General features: G+C 39.0%; 2 protein-coding genes across 2 annotated transcripts in view; both read left to right on the forward strand.

Annotated features, from left to right (window-relative positions):
• Positions 1 to 16,259, forward strand: part of LOC310638764 (proto-oncogene Mas-like) — a 481,088-nt gene that overhangs the window by 227,893 nt on the left and 236,936 nt on the right. The gene's annotated exons all lie outside the window — the stretch shown is intronic.
• On the forward strand, positions 624 to 13,717 carry LOC310637691 (mas-related G-protein coupled receptor member D-like; the record flags this gene model as incomplete). Its single annotated transcript, XM_083358192.1, is given in 4 exon segments — positions 624 to 838; positions 840 to 965; positions 968 to 1,396; positions 13,607 to 13,717. Coding segments are annotated over 4 exon segments (828 nt in total). The 5' UTR covers positions 624 to 676.

Below are 16,259 nucleotides of genomic sequence, written 5' to 3' on the forward strand. Positions count from 1 at the left end.
GTGCTGATTATGTCAAAGTGGGGTTCCAGCAGTGGTGGGATTCAGCCAGTTCGCACCACTTCAGCAGAACTGGTAGCTAATTTTTTGTTGCCCAGGCCAAGAATGAACTTCTGGAAGCATCATCCACACAGAGAACCAGTTGTTCACATATTTGATTCCCACCACTGGGTTCCAGATACTTTGGGGTTATCTCTACTGATACCATCTTTGCTTTCTCTTGCCACAGTAGTTCAATTTTACCTGTTTACTTATGCCAGAGCAAGCTTCCTCTATTGTTGTTGTTGTTGTTGTTGTTGTTGTTATTATTATTATTATTATTATTATTATTATTATTATTATTATTATTATTATGGTTGGTCACACAGTCAGCTGGTGATTTAGAACAGATTTTGTGTAGCATTAGCAAAGATCTGAACCTTCACTCAGTCTGTCAAACAGAGAAGATAAAGATGAACACAGAACAATAATGGAGAAATTATTGCACCTACTCTTCTTTCTTTTCTTCTAACAGGAACTTCGATTCTAAAAGGAGAGATTCTTGGATCATTAAAGAGGCTCTTGAAGAATTTCAGCCTGCAAACATGAATGCTACAGAAGAGTATCCCTACTATGATAGTATTGATGCTTTTGATGAGGACCAAACTAAAAGTATTATGTTGTTGTTAGCTGTGAAGTCATGTCCGACCCATCGCGACCCTATGGACAACATTCCTCCAGGCCTTCCTGTCCTCTACCATCTTCTGGAGTCCATTTAAGCTCACGCTTAATAGTCATATTAACCACCTGTTGCCTAGGACTCCCGCTAAACGGAATTGTCATCTGGTTACTCAGCTTCCAAGATTAAGAGAAATCGTTTCACCGTGCTGATTCTGAATTTAGCTATTTCTGACTGTGGGGTTCTCATATTTATGCCTATACTTTTGACTCCTTATTTTAAATATATTATGTCACCCGTAACTAACTGGGTTCTTTTATTTTGTCTCTCTCACATCATGTACTGTATATCAATGGTCTATTTCTTCTGACAGCCATCAGCATGGACCGGTGTGTTGCTATCCTCTTCCCAATCTGGCATCGCTGTTTCCGACAAAAATATTTCTCTCCTGCTGTCTACGCTTTCCCCTGGATCATCTCTTTCCTCCTGGGTGGAATTCAGGGCCTCATGGGAAATGTATTTTTATATGATGTCATTCCAAGACTGCATTGGCTTGTGACTGCTCTGCTTTGCCTTCCACTGATCACAATCTCTTCTGTGATCCTATTCATCAACATAAATCTGAGATCTAAACAGATCAAGCGTGAAAGACTTTTAGTCATGATCTTAATTACGCTTTTCTGTTTCCTTATTCTTTCTGTTCCATTATACATCTACATATTTGTTGCTTATTTTGTTAACGTGAGCTATATCTGGAACTATCTTAGGTTTATTTTATTTATTTTAATTTTTATTTTAATTCCATTTATATCCCGCTCTTCTCCGAAGACTCAGGGCGGCTTTACAAACTTAGCAGTAGCCTTCATTCTATGTATATGCCTGCTTATTAGGGCTTTCACACACACCCCAAGCGGCATTATTACAAAGTCAGCTTAATTGCCCCCAACAATCTGGGTCCTCATTTTACCTACCTCGGAAGGATGGAAGGGTGAGTCAACCTTGAGCCTGGTGGGATGCGAACCTGCACCAATTGCAGGCAGCTGGTGTTACTTAAGGAGGCATTAGCCCACTGCTCCACCAAGGCTCTTTCATTTCTATTTTTGTCTGAGTGCTTGCCTAAACAGCAGCATTAACCCAGTGATCTATTTTCTGGTTGGGAGAAAGAAGCGAACTGTCAAATTTCCGAAGTATGGGCTTTTCAAGTGACTCTGGGGCACTGTTTACCTTAAAAGTCCTTTATTAGCCTAATACACCAGCAAATGCTTGCTCGAAGGAAGCTGGAATCTGAAATCTCTGCCCCTTGCACAATATATTAAAACACAATTCTCCACCTTTCTAATTTTGTCATTAATCATATTCTCCAATTAATTTAAAGAATCAGTTTCCCTTCCATTAGAAAACCCGCCAAGGTCATATCTTCTCTAGTTAGAGATGGCCTTGAAAGGTGCAATCCTACTCGTCCCCCCTCCCAACCGCAAACTCAATCTCTTAAAGCAATACACAAGTTTAACATATGAAACGGCTGCTTCTTCATCTCTTGTCAAGCAATAACTTCGATGTTAGCAGCGTTGTTATGAACTCAGTCCAGGGATAGCATCAAGGTCATGTTTCAAAGAGACTTTGGGGAAGATGAAGCTCCCAAAACCGGATAAAAGTTTCAAACCCTTTGAAAAGTGTATTTTAGCTTGTCATTAATGGGTGATATATCCTATCAGTAGAATAATGGGTTTTTGGTTTTTTTTTCTTGCAGCAGAAATGAATTATAAACAGAGTTTTGTTAAACTTAAGAAAGCATTTTGTAATTTATTGGTGAGGATTGGTGAAAGATGTGGGAAGCAAGAATTTTCCCTCCACTGCTACAAGCTCTATACCCAGGACCATCCCAGGAAAATCATCAAAATGACGATATCGTAACTAAAATTGTTTTGCAATTGAGATTGATTGTACAGGGCTATGTCTCAGGGAGAACACAGAGAATTGCACATTTGCTACCAAACAAATATAAACTATGAGGGGAGTAAGGTACAACAACAAGGTTCCTTTTTGAGTAGACATTCATGAGATTCAACTTTACAGATGTAATATTACATCTGAGCTTCTGTCTCCTTCAACATACTCCTTCAATATATACAAGCATAGACTTACTTCCACCATTCTGAAGCGGTACTATGGAGAGAACAGTACAGGCTAACTTATTTCCAGAAGGCTTGGGAAGATCTTGGAGGTTGTGAAAGACCTTTTACTTCTGGATATTGAACTGTAGCCAAGGGAGATCTTAGCAAACAAGGTCACCGTACTATTCAGTACTAGTGATTTGAGACAATCAAATACCTAACCATTGTAGGAGAGGATTCCACTATGGTTCCTTGGATAAACTAAAGTTCTAACATCTGAAGAAGTTAAAATCATGGTTTTATTTTCTGTCACTCCCCTTGTCACATCTATCAATTGAAATCAATAATGGGATATGCCCATATTATATCAAACACAGCAGAGCACCCACCAAAAAAGAAAGTCAGAACATATGCAACTTGTCTAACCAAACAGAAGTCATCATTAAGCAATGCAGTCATAAAGCATGACTGCATCCCTAAGCACTGGCAATTTTTTCCAGTCCTAGTTGCGGTCATTAATTGAATCCCAAATTCAGGCAAGGTAACTTCCAGCCAAGTTAGTGAAGAAGCTGGAAGGATGTTGAAAGTCCAAGGCCTGCAGGTACTTATTTGGGGGAGTGAGTGAGGGGATCCATAGGGTCTGGGGAGATGGTGGGGGGAGTACGGAGGTGCAAGAGGGTGTGTAAGAGACATTACATACATGGTAGGTGTGAGGCACTTCACAAGGTTGTGTGACATGTGTGTCACATATCGGGGTGGGTGGATGATGCTCAAGAGTTTGTCAGGGGTGTGACAATTGTGTTCGTGGGGAGCTTAAACAGGGTGCTGGATTGGCTGGTGTGATGTGAGCATATATGATCTGCTGAAGGGTGAATGGAGGGAAATTTATCCCAATGATTTGCACCTTTTCCTGCTGACTTCCCCATTGACTTTCTGGGAAACCTGCATGGAAGTTTCCAGCTGAAATAAAAAATAATAATTTTCCTTTTCATCAGAGATGACTAGGTTTATGGGCAGTGCCCTCCTTCTGTGGCTGGTGATTATCCTGCAAAAACAGGAACCAAATCTTCTTATCGCTAGATGTTCATGCTGATTAGGCAAGACACAGAATACATCTAGTTGTTTGAGACTTTTATCAAGATCTGCTTCCTGGTCCCAGAATAGACACAATATTTTCTGCAAAAGATCTGCATACAATCACCTGTTACAGTGACATCCAATCCTGTAGACCTATGTGACAGGCTCTCTATCACCTTTTCTCTACCAATTGTTGTGCCTTGGCTATTGTCAATCATTCCAGTCATCAATTACATGACCTAATAATCTTCTTCGAACCTGGGCCGAAGGGAATGGCTGACAATAAGTTTGAAATGATCATATTGGTCTCCTTTTATTCTTTGTTAGCAAGCCAAAAAAAAATTACACAAATATGAGCTGCTACTACTGTGGCTACTGCCTGTAGATGGCCTTGGGCTACACTGAAACAGGAAATAAGATTTGTCCCGTGTCTGGGACTAAGCGTATTCTGAATGCTTAACAAACATTTCACACACACACACACACACACACACACACACACACACACACACACATATATATATATATATGTTTAAGTATTTGTCAAGGCTTTTTGAATGGACCTTGCTAATTAACTCTTTCATTCCTGTTTTTGGCCCGGCTCAGGGCTTATCCACAGGAACTAGTCAACTTATGACAGCTCATTATTTGTGCAAATTATTCAAATTGCTAATAAAGAATTTGGGAGGCTAAGATGATCATTTCGAACTCATTTATGTTCTCATCAGTTAGTCATACCCTTTATCTGAGATTCGAACCCGGGCTGATTGTATATCAGGCAGTGTTTTAATCTCCTGAGCCACGGGGTTCTTTCTCTCTTATATTAGCTGGAAGGCAAGGCAAATGTATGTTTAAGTATTTGTCAAGGCTTTTTGAATGGACCTTGCTAATTAACTCTTTCATTCCTGTTTTTGGCCCGGCTCAGGGCTTATCCACAGGAACTAGTCAACTTATGACAGCTCATTATTTGTGCAAATTATTCAAATTGCTAATAAAGAATTTGGGAGGCTAAGATGATCATTTCGAACTCATTTATGTTCTCATCAGTTAGTCATACCCTTTATCTGAGATTCGAAATGATCATCTTAGCCTCCCAAATTCTTTATTAGCAATTTGAATAATTTGCATATATATATATATATATATATATATATATATATATATATATATATATATATAAACCTTCCCTTTACAAGTGACAATAGAAGGAAAATAAGCATTTAGAGAAGGTAGCCTCAAAATGAAAGGACTGGCTGCCCAGTTGAAAATCTGTGGTGAGCTGGTTTCCTTCTTTGATGCTTAAAGTCACATTTATCAGCCGAGAAATCCAACTCTAACTGAAGCTTTGCTCTTGATAAGATCCCCTTTGCTTGACATCATATATACTGCGTTAAACAACCAGCCTTCAACTATATATTTCTGCAAAACGTTCTCTAGTTCAACTTTTCCCCCACCTCTACGGTGTATAGATGTGAATCTTGTACATTATATAGAAACACATCTGAAGACATTATATATACTGCGTTAAACAACCAGCCTTCAACTATATATTTCTGCAAAACGTTCTCCAACTTTTTTTCCCACCTCTACGGTTTATAGATGTGAATCTTGTATGTTATATAGACACTCATCTGAAGGATCTACTTGGGATCTACTTCCTGGTACATCAAATTCTGCAGGCAATTCATTGAACATTGCCAATTTAAATAGGGTGGATGGACTTTCCTTCTGTCAAAGAACTTCATTTGGAAAAAAAAAGACTGGACATTTTGTTTGCAAGTTCTGTCATCCACAGTCATTTCAGCCATCAGTACTGTAACACAATAATCTTTCGCTCACTGACTTTGAAGATTTCAGTCCATCACTTTCAGGCTATCATAGTAATGGAGGGTTTAATCTGATACAGGGATATAGAAATGCAGCAATAGACATTCCTTCAATATCTTTTTCCTCTTCCATTTTTCCTTCCCTTTTTTCCTCATTTTTCTTTGTGATTTTGTATTTCATACTTTGATTCATTAATAAAAAATTGTGACATTGAGGTTTGATGTTGATGTTTTGGTAAGATAAAATCACCCACCCGTTCCATCTTAGTGGGATAAAATTAAGCCCCCAAGTGTTGCCAGCTGAGACAATTCCAGTTCACATTCCATAAGAGGAATAGAGAGTAGTAGATAGAGTAAATGCAATAAGCAAAGCTTTATTCTGCATTCTTACAGAGGACAGATGCTTTTGACTTCTGGAAACAAACAATGATGGAAAAGTCCAGCATTGTGGCTTACATTCCTGCTTAGGGGTCTTTTGGTACACATTTTTATAGCCCCCAAGATTCAGGATCTCATCCGACACTGGAAAACAGTGCTGGAGTGATTGATTGCCAAATTAACATTTAGTGATTTACATCAGCAGAAACACCTGTTTGGGGAGCCAGGGAATATAGTTCCACGCACTGAGTGTGGAAAATTCATTGATGAGAACAGGACATTAGATACATGAGTGGAGGTAGTGATGGGTCAACTACATTGAATAAGACGATGAGTTACACTAAAAAGAAGGGAAATTTTAAGAATGTCTATGGAGATTCTCAGTCATCCAGATCATAGTCTTCCCAAAGATGCTTTTTCAAAAAGCAAGATATATAAATCCTTCCATTCTCCACCATTCATTCAGAACGGAAGAAGCTTCTTGGATGAGAAGAAAAACATCTTCAAAGAAAAGCAGAGAAAATCCAGTTTCCTTTTGAAAAAGCACCTTTGAGAAAAACTCAGGAATATTATCTCCTGAGTCTTGTTGTGTAAAGAGATGACACAAGCTCATTGGGGGAAAATGGGAATTTTCAGGAAGAGGCTGATGAGACTAGACAGGGACTCATATGCTGGTCAGCCATGCAAATAATTTCTATCTCAAACAGGTACACATTTGAGAGCACCTCCCCTTATGCCCCAATAAATCCAGACTCTTGAACGGACACCTTAGTAATAATAATAATAATAATAATAATAATAATAATAATAATAATAATAATAATAATAATAATAATAATAATAAGAAGAAGAAGAAGAAGAAGAAGAAGAAGAAGAAGAAGAAGAAGAAGAAGAAGAAGAAGAAGAAGAAGAAGAAGAAGAAGAAGAAGAAGTTGGAAGGGACCTTGGAGGTCATCTAGTCCAACCCCCTGCTCAGACAGGAAACCCTATAACATTTCAAGCAAATGGCTGTCCAGTCTCTTCTTAAAAACCTCCAGTGTTGGAGCATTCACCACTTCTGGAGGCAGGTTGTTCCACTGGTTAGTTGTTCTAACTGTCAGGAAGTTTCTCCTTAGTTCTAGGTTGCTTCTCTCCTTGACTAGTTTCCATCCATTGCTTCTTGTCCTGCTTTCAGGTGCTTTGGAGAATAGCTTGGCTCCCTCTTCTTTGTGGCAGCCACTGAGATATTGGAACACTGCTATCATGTCACCCCTCACCCTTCTCTTCATTAAACTACACATACCCAATTCCACTAACTGTTCCCTATATGTTTTAGCCTCCAGTCCCCCAATCATCTTTGTTGCTCTTCTCTGTACCCTTTCTAGAGTCTCGACATCTTTTTTACATTGTGGTGAGCAAAACTGGATGCAGTATTCCAGGTGTGGCCTTACCAAGGCATTGTAAAGTGGTATTAGTATTTCACGTGATCTTGATTCTATCCCTCTGTTAATGCAGCCTAGCACTGTGTTGGCTTTTTTGGCAGCTGCAGCACACTGCTGGCTCATATTGAAGTGATTGCCCACTAGGACTCTGAGATCCCTCTCACAGTTACAGAGTTACAGGAAGACTATAAACAAAGAGGAATTTGAGTCATGTTTAGCAGAAAGATCAAAGGTTTAGGAGCAGAGATTCGTGATAATTTTTTTTAGATCCAATTGAAATTTAAAAAAAAAGATTTTCTGAGAGTTGCCTAGGTTAATGGGCAGTCTCATCTTTCTAAATTCACAGTTGGTGATTATCTTGCAAAAACAGAAAACAGATCTTCTTATCCAATGATGTTCATGCTGATTAGACAAGACACAGAATATATCTAGTTGTGCGAGACTTTTAGCGCTATCTGCTTCCTTGTCCCAGAACAGAAAGAATATTTTCTTCATACAAAATCTACTTACTATTGCCTTCAATTCTGTCATTTAATCCTGTGAATGGTCCAACAACACATCTGACGTGTTCTCCTTTTCAGACATTGTAAGCAAAAGCTTTCATGTTTAGAACTTCTTGTTCTGCATCTGCTGAGCTGCCATTAACCTGAACGGGACTTAAAACCCTTCATGTTTTCACTACAGCTTGCTCTGCTTTGGCTATTGTCAATCACTCCAGTGGTCAATTACGCGACCTAGTAATCTTCTTCTCACCAGATCTGTAGACCTTGGACCAATTGTTTCAGAAAGGTAAGATGTTTGGAAGATCTTAGACAAATGCAATACTATTTGTCTATTTAAGTAGTAATTACTGCTCCTGATTTTTCACATCAAAGATATTTTTTGTGATATTTATATGTTGATAGTTATCTAAATCTTAGTAGTCTTTTTTCTGGACTAATTTTTCATTATAAGGCTAGCCATTGAAACAGAACAGCACAAATTTCTCACAGACAATTACAGTATCTGAAACCCACAGTTCTAATGGTCATGATGAAAACATAAGAAATAGTAATAATAATAATAATAATAATAATAATAATAATAATAATAATAATAATAATAATAATAATAATAATAATAATAATAGAGTTGGAAAGGACCTTGGAGGTCTTCTAGTCCAACCCCCTGCTCAGGCAGGAAACCCCTATACCATTTCAGACAAATGGTTGTCCATTTCTTAAAAAACTCCAGCATTCACAACTTCTGGAGGCAAGCGGTTCCACTGATTAATTCTTCTAACTGTCAGAAAATTTCTCCTTAATTGGTTAGTTTCCATCTCTTGCTTCTTGTCCTGTCTGCAGGTGCTTTGGAGAATAGCTTGACTCCCTCTTCTTTGGGGCAACCCCTGAGATATTGGAACACTGCTGTCATGTCACCCCTCGTCCTTCTCTTCATTAAAGTAGACATACCCAATTGCAGCCACCGTTCCTTATGTATGTTTTACAGTATGTTGCAGTCCCCTAATCATCTTTGTTGCTCTTCTCTGTACTCCAACATTTCTTTCAACTCACCCAACATTTTCTTTCAACTAGTTTGCCATTTATTTCCATGATAAAGTTCTCCCTCTGTGACTAAGTACAAAGATTCTCACTCTGTCCTGGGAATTTTGCATGTGCTGCTTCCATCCAGGACTGCAAAGTATGGCATGAGAAGGGGAGTAGAGGCAAGAAATGTTGGTTAAATTTAAATTTAAGAAGTTCAATATACTTTGCACTGTTTCTGCTTCGGGTTTGGGTCTCTCTGATAAGCTCACTTCAATGGTGTGAGGATTTAATTCTCTTTCTTTTCCGCTTTCTGTGAGACCACAAGAGAGCTATGGTTTTTCTAGGAATTCAGAGTATTATGCAATTTATATTTCATTATCATTTCTCCTGGAGTCTTCATTTGGTTGTGAATGCTTTCCTTTCCTTTCCATTGCTCACTGTCCTCCACTGTCATCCTATTCCAGTGATGGTGAACCTTTTAGAGAGCGAGTGCCCAAACTGCAACCCAAAACCCACTTATTTATCACTGGGTGCCAGGTGGGCGTGGCATACTGGGTGGGTGTGGCTGTGGTGGTCATGGAAGATAAGGTGGGTGTGGTCACCTCAATGTCACTTGTGGAGAGGGACACCTGTGGGGAGCAGCTGGTTGAAGAGGGACAGTTGCCACCTCTGAGGTATGGCGCGGATGCCCACAGGGAGGGCTCTGAGTGCCACCTCTGACACCCATGCCATAGGTTCACCACCACTACCCTATTCATCAAAATAAGTCTTAAATGGGCGCAGATCAAACGTAGAAGAGTTTTGATGATGATTTCAAGTACTCTTCTCTGCTTCCTTATTCTTACTGTTCCATTATGTATATCTACATTGATGGTTTTCTTAGTTTAATTTATGTGAGGAAATTTACTGAATTTGAAAATTATTTGAATCTGAGTGCATCCCTAAACAGCAGGGTTAACCCAGCGATCTATTTTATGGTTGGGAGAAAGGAAGGCACTCGGTCCAGTGAGACCCTGAAGGTCATTAAACGTAATTAAAATCCTTTTGCAAAAGCATAATTTTAGCTACAGAAATAAAATCTAAAGAAGGTTTTGTTTCCCTTGAAAAATAATATCGTTAGACTTTATCTTGAAGACTGGGAAAAGATGAGCAAAGCAAAATTTTCCCCGCCACTGCTATAAGCTATTTACCAAGAACCGTAGCACAAAAAATATCAAAATTACAATACCATAACTAACCTTGTGTCAACCTACAAAGATTTATTGTCATTCGGACTGCTGTAGTGCTTCTAGCTTGCCTACAGTTGCAAGGGGGGAGGGAAGAGCTTGATATACAAAGGTGTTCCTTATCAGCGTGACAGCCAAAGCCACTGAGGAGATGTTTGGGCAAGCCGAAATTTTATTCTCATAACAAATGCTGGAAGATTAATTGGATAATGTGGCCTGAACAGTAAGAGAGGGGAGTGAAAGTTTTACGCTTTTAATTGTCTGTTTCCCGCCATATTGCCAGAGCTAGCTTTTCTTCCATCATACCGGTGTGCTATGCCTAATAAAGTTTACATTAGAGATTGCCAAGTCTCCGGTGTTTTACTTCGTTGGGCTTTTCAGTGGAACATGGCATAATGTTTTGCAAATAAGATCCATGAGACAGACCTCTAACTTAGAGATAACGCAGAGAAATAGGTCCCACATTTACTACCAAACATATACATATTGTTTCCTGCTAAGCTTGAAGTCATCCTGATGACCTTAAGGAGTGTTGCACCATTTAAAAGCATTACCTTTGCCTGTTATCCATATGTGGTGGGAGAGAGCGGTTGACTTAAAAGCATTTTCTCTACCAATATAATAAGAAGGAAAGGATTTTGCAAGCTTTTAAATAGGCCTGGACCATAAAGCAGAATTAGTGTTCTAAGCAGCTGAATGCAAAGGTTTAGTCTTCCATTAAAAGGAATTAAATTAGAAGGATGAGAAAACATAAAAGACCCAAGTATCCAATTCACAATAAGGCAGAGTTGAATGTATTGTGATTATTGGTATTCCTTATGGATTATTTCTTAATATTGATGTGTTTTTTTATGAGAAAGGAACAAAAGACATAAACTGTTATGCCAGAATACAGGGATTGTGGCTATCATCCCCACTAATTGTTTATTAGACAACCTATAACCTGTTGGGGCACTTTTCATTCTACAACTAATGTAGGATTGTGTCATTTCCCCTCCCTTCACAATCCTCAGGAGATCTCTAGTGAAGCCGCCTCCTCCTCCTCCTCCTCCTCCTCCTCCTCCTCCTCCTCCTCCTCCTCCTCCTCCTCTTACATTCCTTAATGCCTTCAATAATGACAGAATTCTAATGTACTGCTTTCAGCAGAACAGTTCTTAAGAAATGCTGGTCCCAAAGGTGCTTTTTCAAAATTAGACTTTGTATTTCCTTGAAGTTCTCATCCAATAAGCTTCTCCAGTTCTGAAGAGGCTTCTTGGATGAGAAGCAAAACATCTTCAAGAAAACAACAAAGTCCAGTTTTCTCCTGAAAAACCACCTTTGGGACAACCATCACCTGGATTGACTTGAGAATCTCCATAGCCACTGAGAAATGCAGGGTTATTCTCAGAAATGTGTCTGCCTCTGAAAGCAACCCATGTTGAACTGAAAAGCACAGTCAAAAGTCAGGAGAGGGTATGACATTTAGTTTTATTCATAATGTGATTTATGATAATTTTCATATCAAACTTTATTGTAATTTGCCAAATGTCAATTCCATTGACATTGGGCGTGATGGATTCCAAATTTCAGATGCATTCTTTAAGTTAGCCCATTTGAGACACAGTGGCTCAGTGGGTTAGGATGCTGAGCTTGTCGATCAGAAGGTTGGCAGTTTGGCGGGTCGAATCCTGAGTGCCACGTAACAGAGTGAGCTCCTGTTACTCGTCCAAGCTTCTGCCAACCTAGCAGTTCGAAAGCACATAAAAATGCAAGTAGAAAAATAAGGACCACTCCGGTGGGAAGGAAACAGCATTCCGTGCACCTTTGGCATCTAGTCATGCTGGCTACATGACCAAGGAGACGTCCTCGGACAAGCGCTGGCTCTTCGGCTTTGAAACGGAGATGAGCACCGGCCCCTAGAGTTGGAAACGACTAGCATGCATGTGCAGGGGAACCTTTACCTTTACCTTATAGTATACATAGTTTTGGATACATAGGTTACAGGACCAAGAGGTTCAGTAGTATACTAAAGGGATCATGACCAGTTGTGTTATCATTTCAGAAGTATTTATCAGATTTCCCCTTTTTCCATCCAATAATTTTCTATTGATATTGTACATTGATTTCATCTGCAAAGTACACATGATCTAGAACTTTCCTCAGAGACATCTGCCTAATGCATTTCTCTTTCAGAGTTATGGAAACCATTTCATCCCACATTTAAGAGTTCTGAAACACCCATGGAAAAAAAATCAGCACTCTGGTCTTAATTCTCAGCAAGGAATAATGGATTTCTTTCATCCATTAAGGTACCCCACCCATTCTCAAAACGTATAAAGGCATCTCTTTCGAACTTTCTGGCAAAGCACTGGGGCTTCGAGATAGTGGAAGAAGAATTCAGAACCCTTCCAGAAGAAGACATTATTAAGGTCCAGCAGGCATTGGTGAAGCCTAAGTGAGACTGGAAGAAGGTAGGAAATTCTGTGTCTAAACGTTCAGGCATGGGCTGGTAGAACCCCAAAGATCAGAAGGAAATATTCATTTTCAGTCAGGGACAATAGCATCAAGTGCAGCATCTTCTTATTGAAAATTATTTTATTCCTGTAAAGTGTTCTTGGAATTACTGTATTTGATAGCACTTGCTTTCTGGTTTTTTTATGTACCCTATATTTAAGCCAAAGCTTTCCTTTCTGTTGTAGAGCAAGAGATGGGTCACAGTTAGCATGAGAAAGGAGTGGTAGAAACTCAATGAATAAAGGAGGAAAGTATTTTTTTAGAAGCTTCTTGAATTTATCTGGGTTCTCCCATCATCAACAGCATTAATAACAATAACAATATTTTTCCCCACAAAGAAAGATTCCCTCCAGCCACTAAAAGGTTCTACCTTATTTTTTTCCCCCTGAACAGTGAAATTAGTCATCTATGGAGATGCTCAGCCATCCAGGTCATAGTTGTCCTAAAGCTGCTTTCTCCAGAGGCAACTGGACTTCCTTGTTTTTCTTTAACGACGTTCCTCTTCTCATCCAAGAAGTTTCTTCAGCTCTCAGAGAAGCTTCTAGGATGAGAAGCAAAACGTCTTCAAAGAAAAACAAGGAAGTCCAGTTGCCTGATGAAAAAGCATCTTTGGGACAGTGAAATTAGTCATATTTTTTTTTGAAAAAAAAGCTTTTTTGCGGATAGTGGGAGCAATTATCTCCCTTGTGATATTTACTCTTCATTGTTGTGCGTTGTCTAGATTCATTGAGAGAGTCACATAGGATACTGTGCTTTGATTACAATGTCCAAAATTTGACACAGGTCAATGAGCAATTGTCAGATGAGTTGTGGGATAATTCATAAGATTTAATGTTAGAGTAGCGGGCAGTAGTAAGCAGATTTTTCGCAGATTTTTTTCTCTCTTCTAGGATGAGAAAGCAGATGTTGCTAAAGGTTTCACCCAGGGCTTATGCTATCTCTTGCCTGTTGGTGAAGTAGACAAAGACTACATCTCCATACAACATAATTGTACATACTGATTGGGCAAGGCGCAAAATATGTGTGCATTTTTTAGACTTTCTTTGTCATGCCAGAAGAGGAAGAGCTCCAGGAGCACTTATTCACCTCAGAATACGTTTATGTTTCTTGGTAAATATGGGATGCAGTTCTCTGCACTGTCCCTGAGATAAAGCTGTGTACCATGAATCTCAATTGCCAAAAGAGTTTTATTTATAATAAAATGAGTAATGAATACATAGATATATAACGGGAGAGTAAGAATAAGGAAACAGAGAAGAGTAATTAAGATCATCACCAAAAGTCTTTCACGTTTGATCTGTTTAGGTTTAAGACATATTTTGATCAATAGGATCACAACAGAGGTTGTGATCAGCGGGAGGCAAAACAAAACAGCCACAGCCAAATGGAAACTCGGAATGGTATCATGTTTAAATTCCTATTCCATAATGTTTGGAAATCTACCCAGGAGGAAAGAGGAGATCCAGAGGAGGGCACACAAAACAGGAGACAAATGTTTTGGCCAGGAACAGCGATGCCAGATTGGAAAGAAGACACACACACACACACACACACACACACCGGTCAATGCTGATGGCTATCAAAAGAAATATACCATTAATATATATAATATGGAAGAGAAAAAAGATCAACAGGGGTATTTTTTCAAATATAAAATACGTGAAAAAATCAGTGCAGTATATAGCCATAAATAGAAGGAACCCAAAGTCAGCAAAAGTAGTAAGGTAGTTGAAAAATAATGTTGGGTCATCTACAGTAAAAGGAGAAATCTTGAAACAGGTCTTATCTCTGCACCAGGACCCTTAAAATCGTCAGTTTCAGATATTTCAATTTCTTAGCAGATATTTTCACTGTTCTGTTTGGATGGCACCATTACATTTCAACACTCATCCAGAAAAAAAGTCAACTGTGATTTAGGTGACTATCTACATATAAGTATTACAAGTATGTTTTTAATATGAAAAATTAAGTCCAGGAATTAGTAGCCAAGTGAAAGGTTATTACTGCATTGACTTATGTCTAAGATCATCCAAATGTCTTACCTATTTGAAAATATTGGTCCAAAATATTCAAAGTGGGTGAGATTATTACTATGTGATGTTATTGATGGCTAGATTAACTGATGATGGCCGATGCAGAACTCGTTCCAGAGGAAAATTAATGGTTTTTAAGTCCTGTTCAGGTTAATTGTAGTTCCACGGAAGAAAAATAGTAGGTTCTACCCATACTCGGTTTTACTTACAATGTCCAAAATATGTCACTGTAAGGTGATAGTAAGCAGATCTTCTGAAGAAAAAAAAATATTTCTGTTCTGGGATGGGTAAGCAGATCTTTTTTGTCTTCCACAATCAAATGTGAGCATCAAGTGATAAGACAGTCTGGTTCCTGTTTTTTGCAAGGTAATCACCAACTGTAGAATGAGGAGGCTGCCCATGAGCCTTGGCACCTGTCAAGGAAAGAGATATTCTTCTTTTATGCCAATTGACTTGGACCTCTCATCTGAGAATTTTTATGGTGAACGTCCGATTGTAAATCTCTCACCTTCATGCTAAACACGACAGAAATGGCTTTTTGTTTACAGCCTTCATATACTCTGTCCCATGTAGACTAAGAGTTAAATCAAGGGTCTGGATTTATTGGGTCAGAATTGGGGGTCTTCTAAAAGAAGCTTAGTGCTGTCACCACACTGCCATGGAGTGATGCTATCAAAGGCCGGCCTATTTGGTATGCAAATTATTCTGCATGGCTGAGGATCCTATGAACACTTACCTGGCCAGGTCAGCCTCAAGAGATAACATTCCTTTTTAGAGGGGAATAGAAGAGGACTTAAAATCATATAGGGGTATGTATTTATATTCATTTATTTATACTTATCTTTATTTCCCATGGGAAATAAAAGAGTGGAATAATTATTACAGATAGTCCCAAAGGAAGTTGCCTCTCTTCGTCTTAGCTTTATTCATTTTATGTCCATAAATAGTAGCAAAATGGAGATTAAAAAGGAGGACAGCAGGAGATCTTTTCTCTGCACCAAGTAGTATGTCAGAAACAATTCGGAAGATGAGGATGAGGGACCCAACACCACACAGCTTAGGAATTTCTGGGCCAAGCTGTTCCACTGGTTGATTGTCCTCACTTTCTGGAACTTTCTCCTTAATTCCAGGCTGCTTCTCTCCTTGATCAGTTTTCAACCGTTGCTTCTCATCCTTCCCTCTCCCTTATATAAAAACTCCTTTGGAAATCTCTACTCAGCCTCTACTTCCAGGTGCATCCAATTCTGCAGGCAGTTCTTTGAAATTTGTAACTCAAGATAGGGTGGATGGACTTTCCTTCTGTCAATTAATGTCATCTAACTAATTAAAGACATTTTGCCTGCAGGCTGTGCCATCCCTGATCACTTCAACCCTCAATACTGTGACACAATCATTTTCCACTCAGCAGCTTTCAAGAGTTTGGACCATCAGTTTCAGGTATCTTATAATTTTGAAAGGTTTAATCAGACCCCGGGATATGCAAATAGAGTAATAACCGTTACTTCAGTAG

Source organism: Vipera ursinii, assembly GCF_947247035.1.
Source record: "Vipera ursinii genome assembly, chromosome: 3".
Taxonomy (NCBI): Eukaryota; Metazoa; Chordata; class Lepidosauria; order Squamata; family Viperidae; genus Vipera; species Vipera ursinii.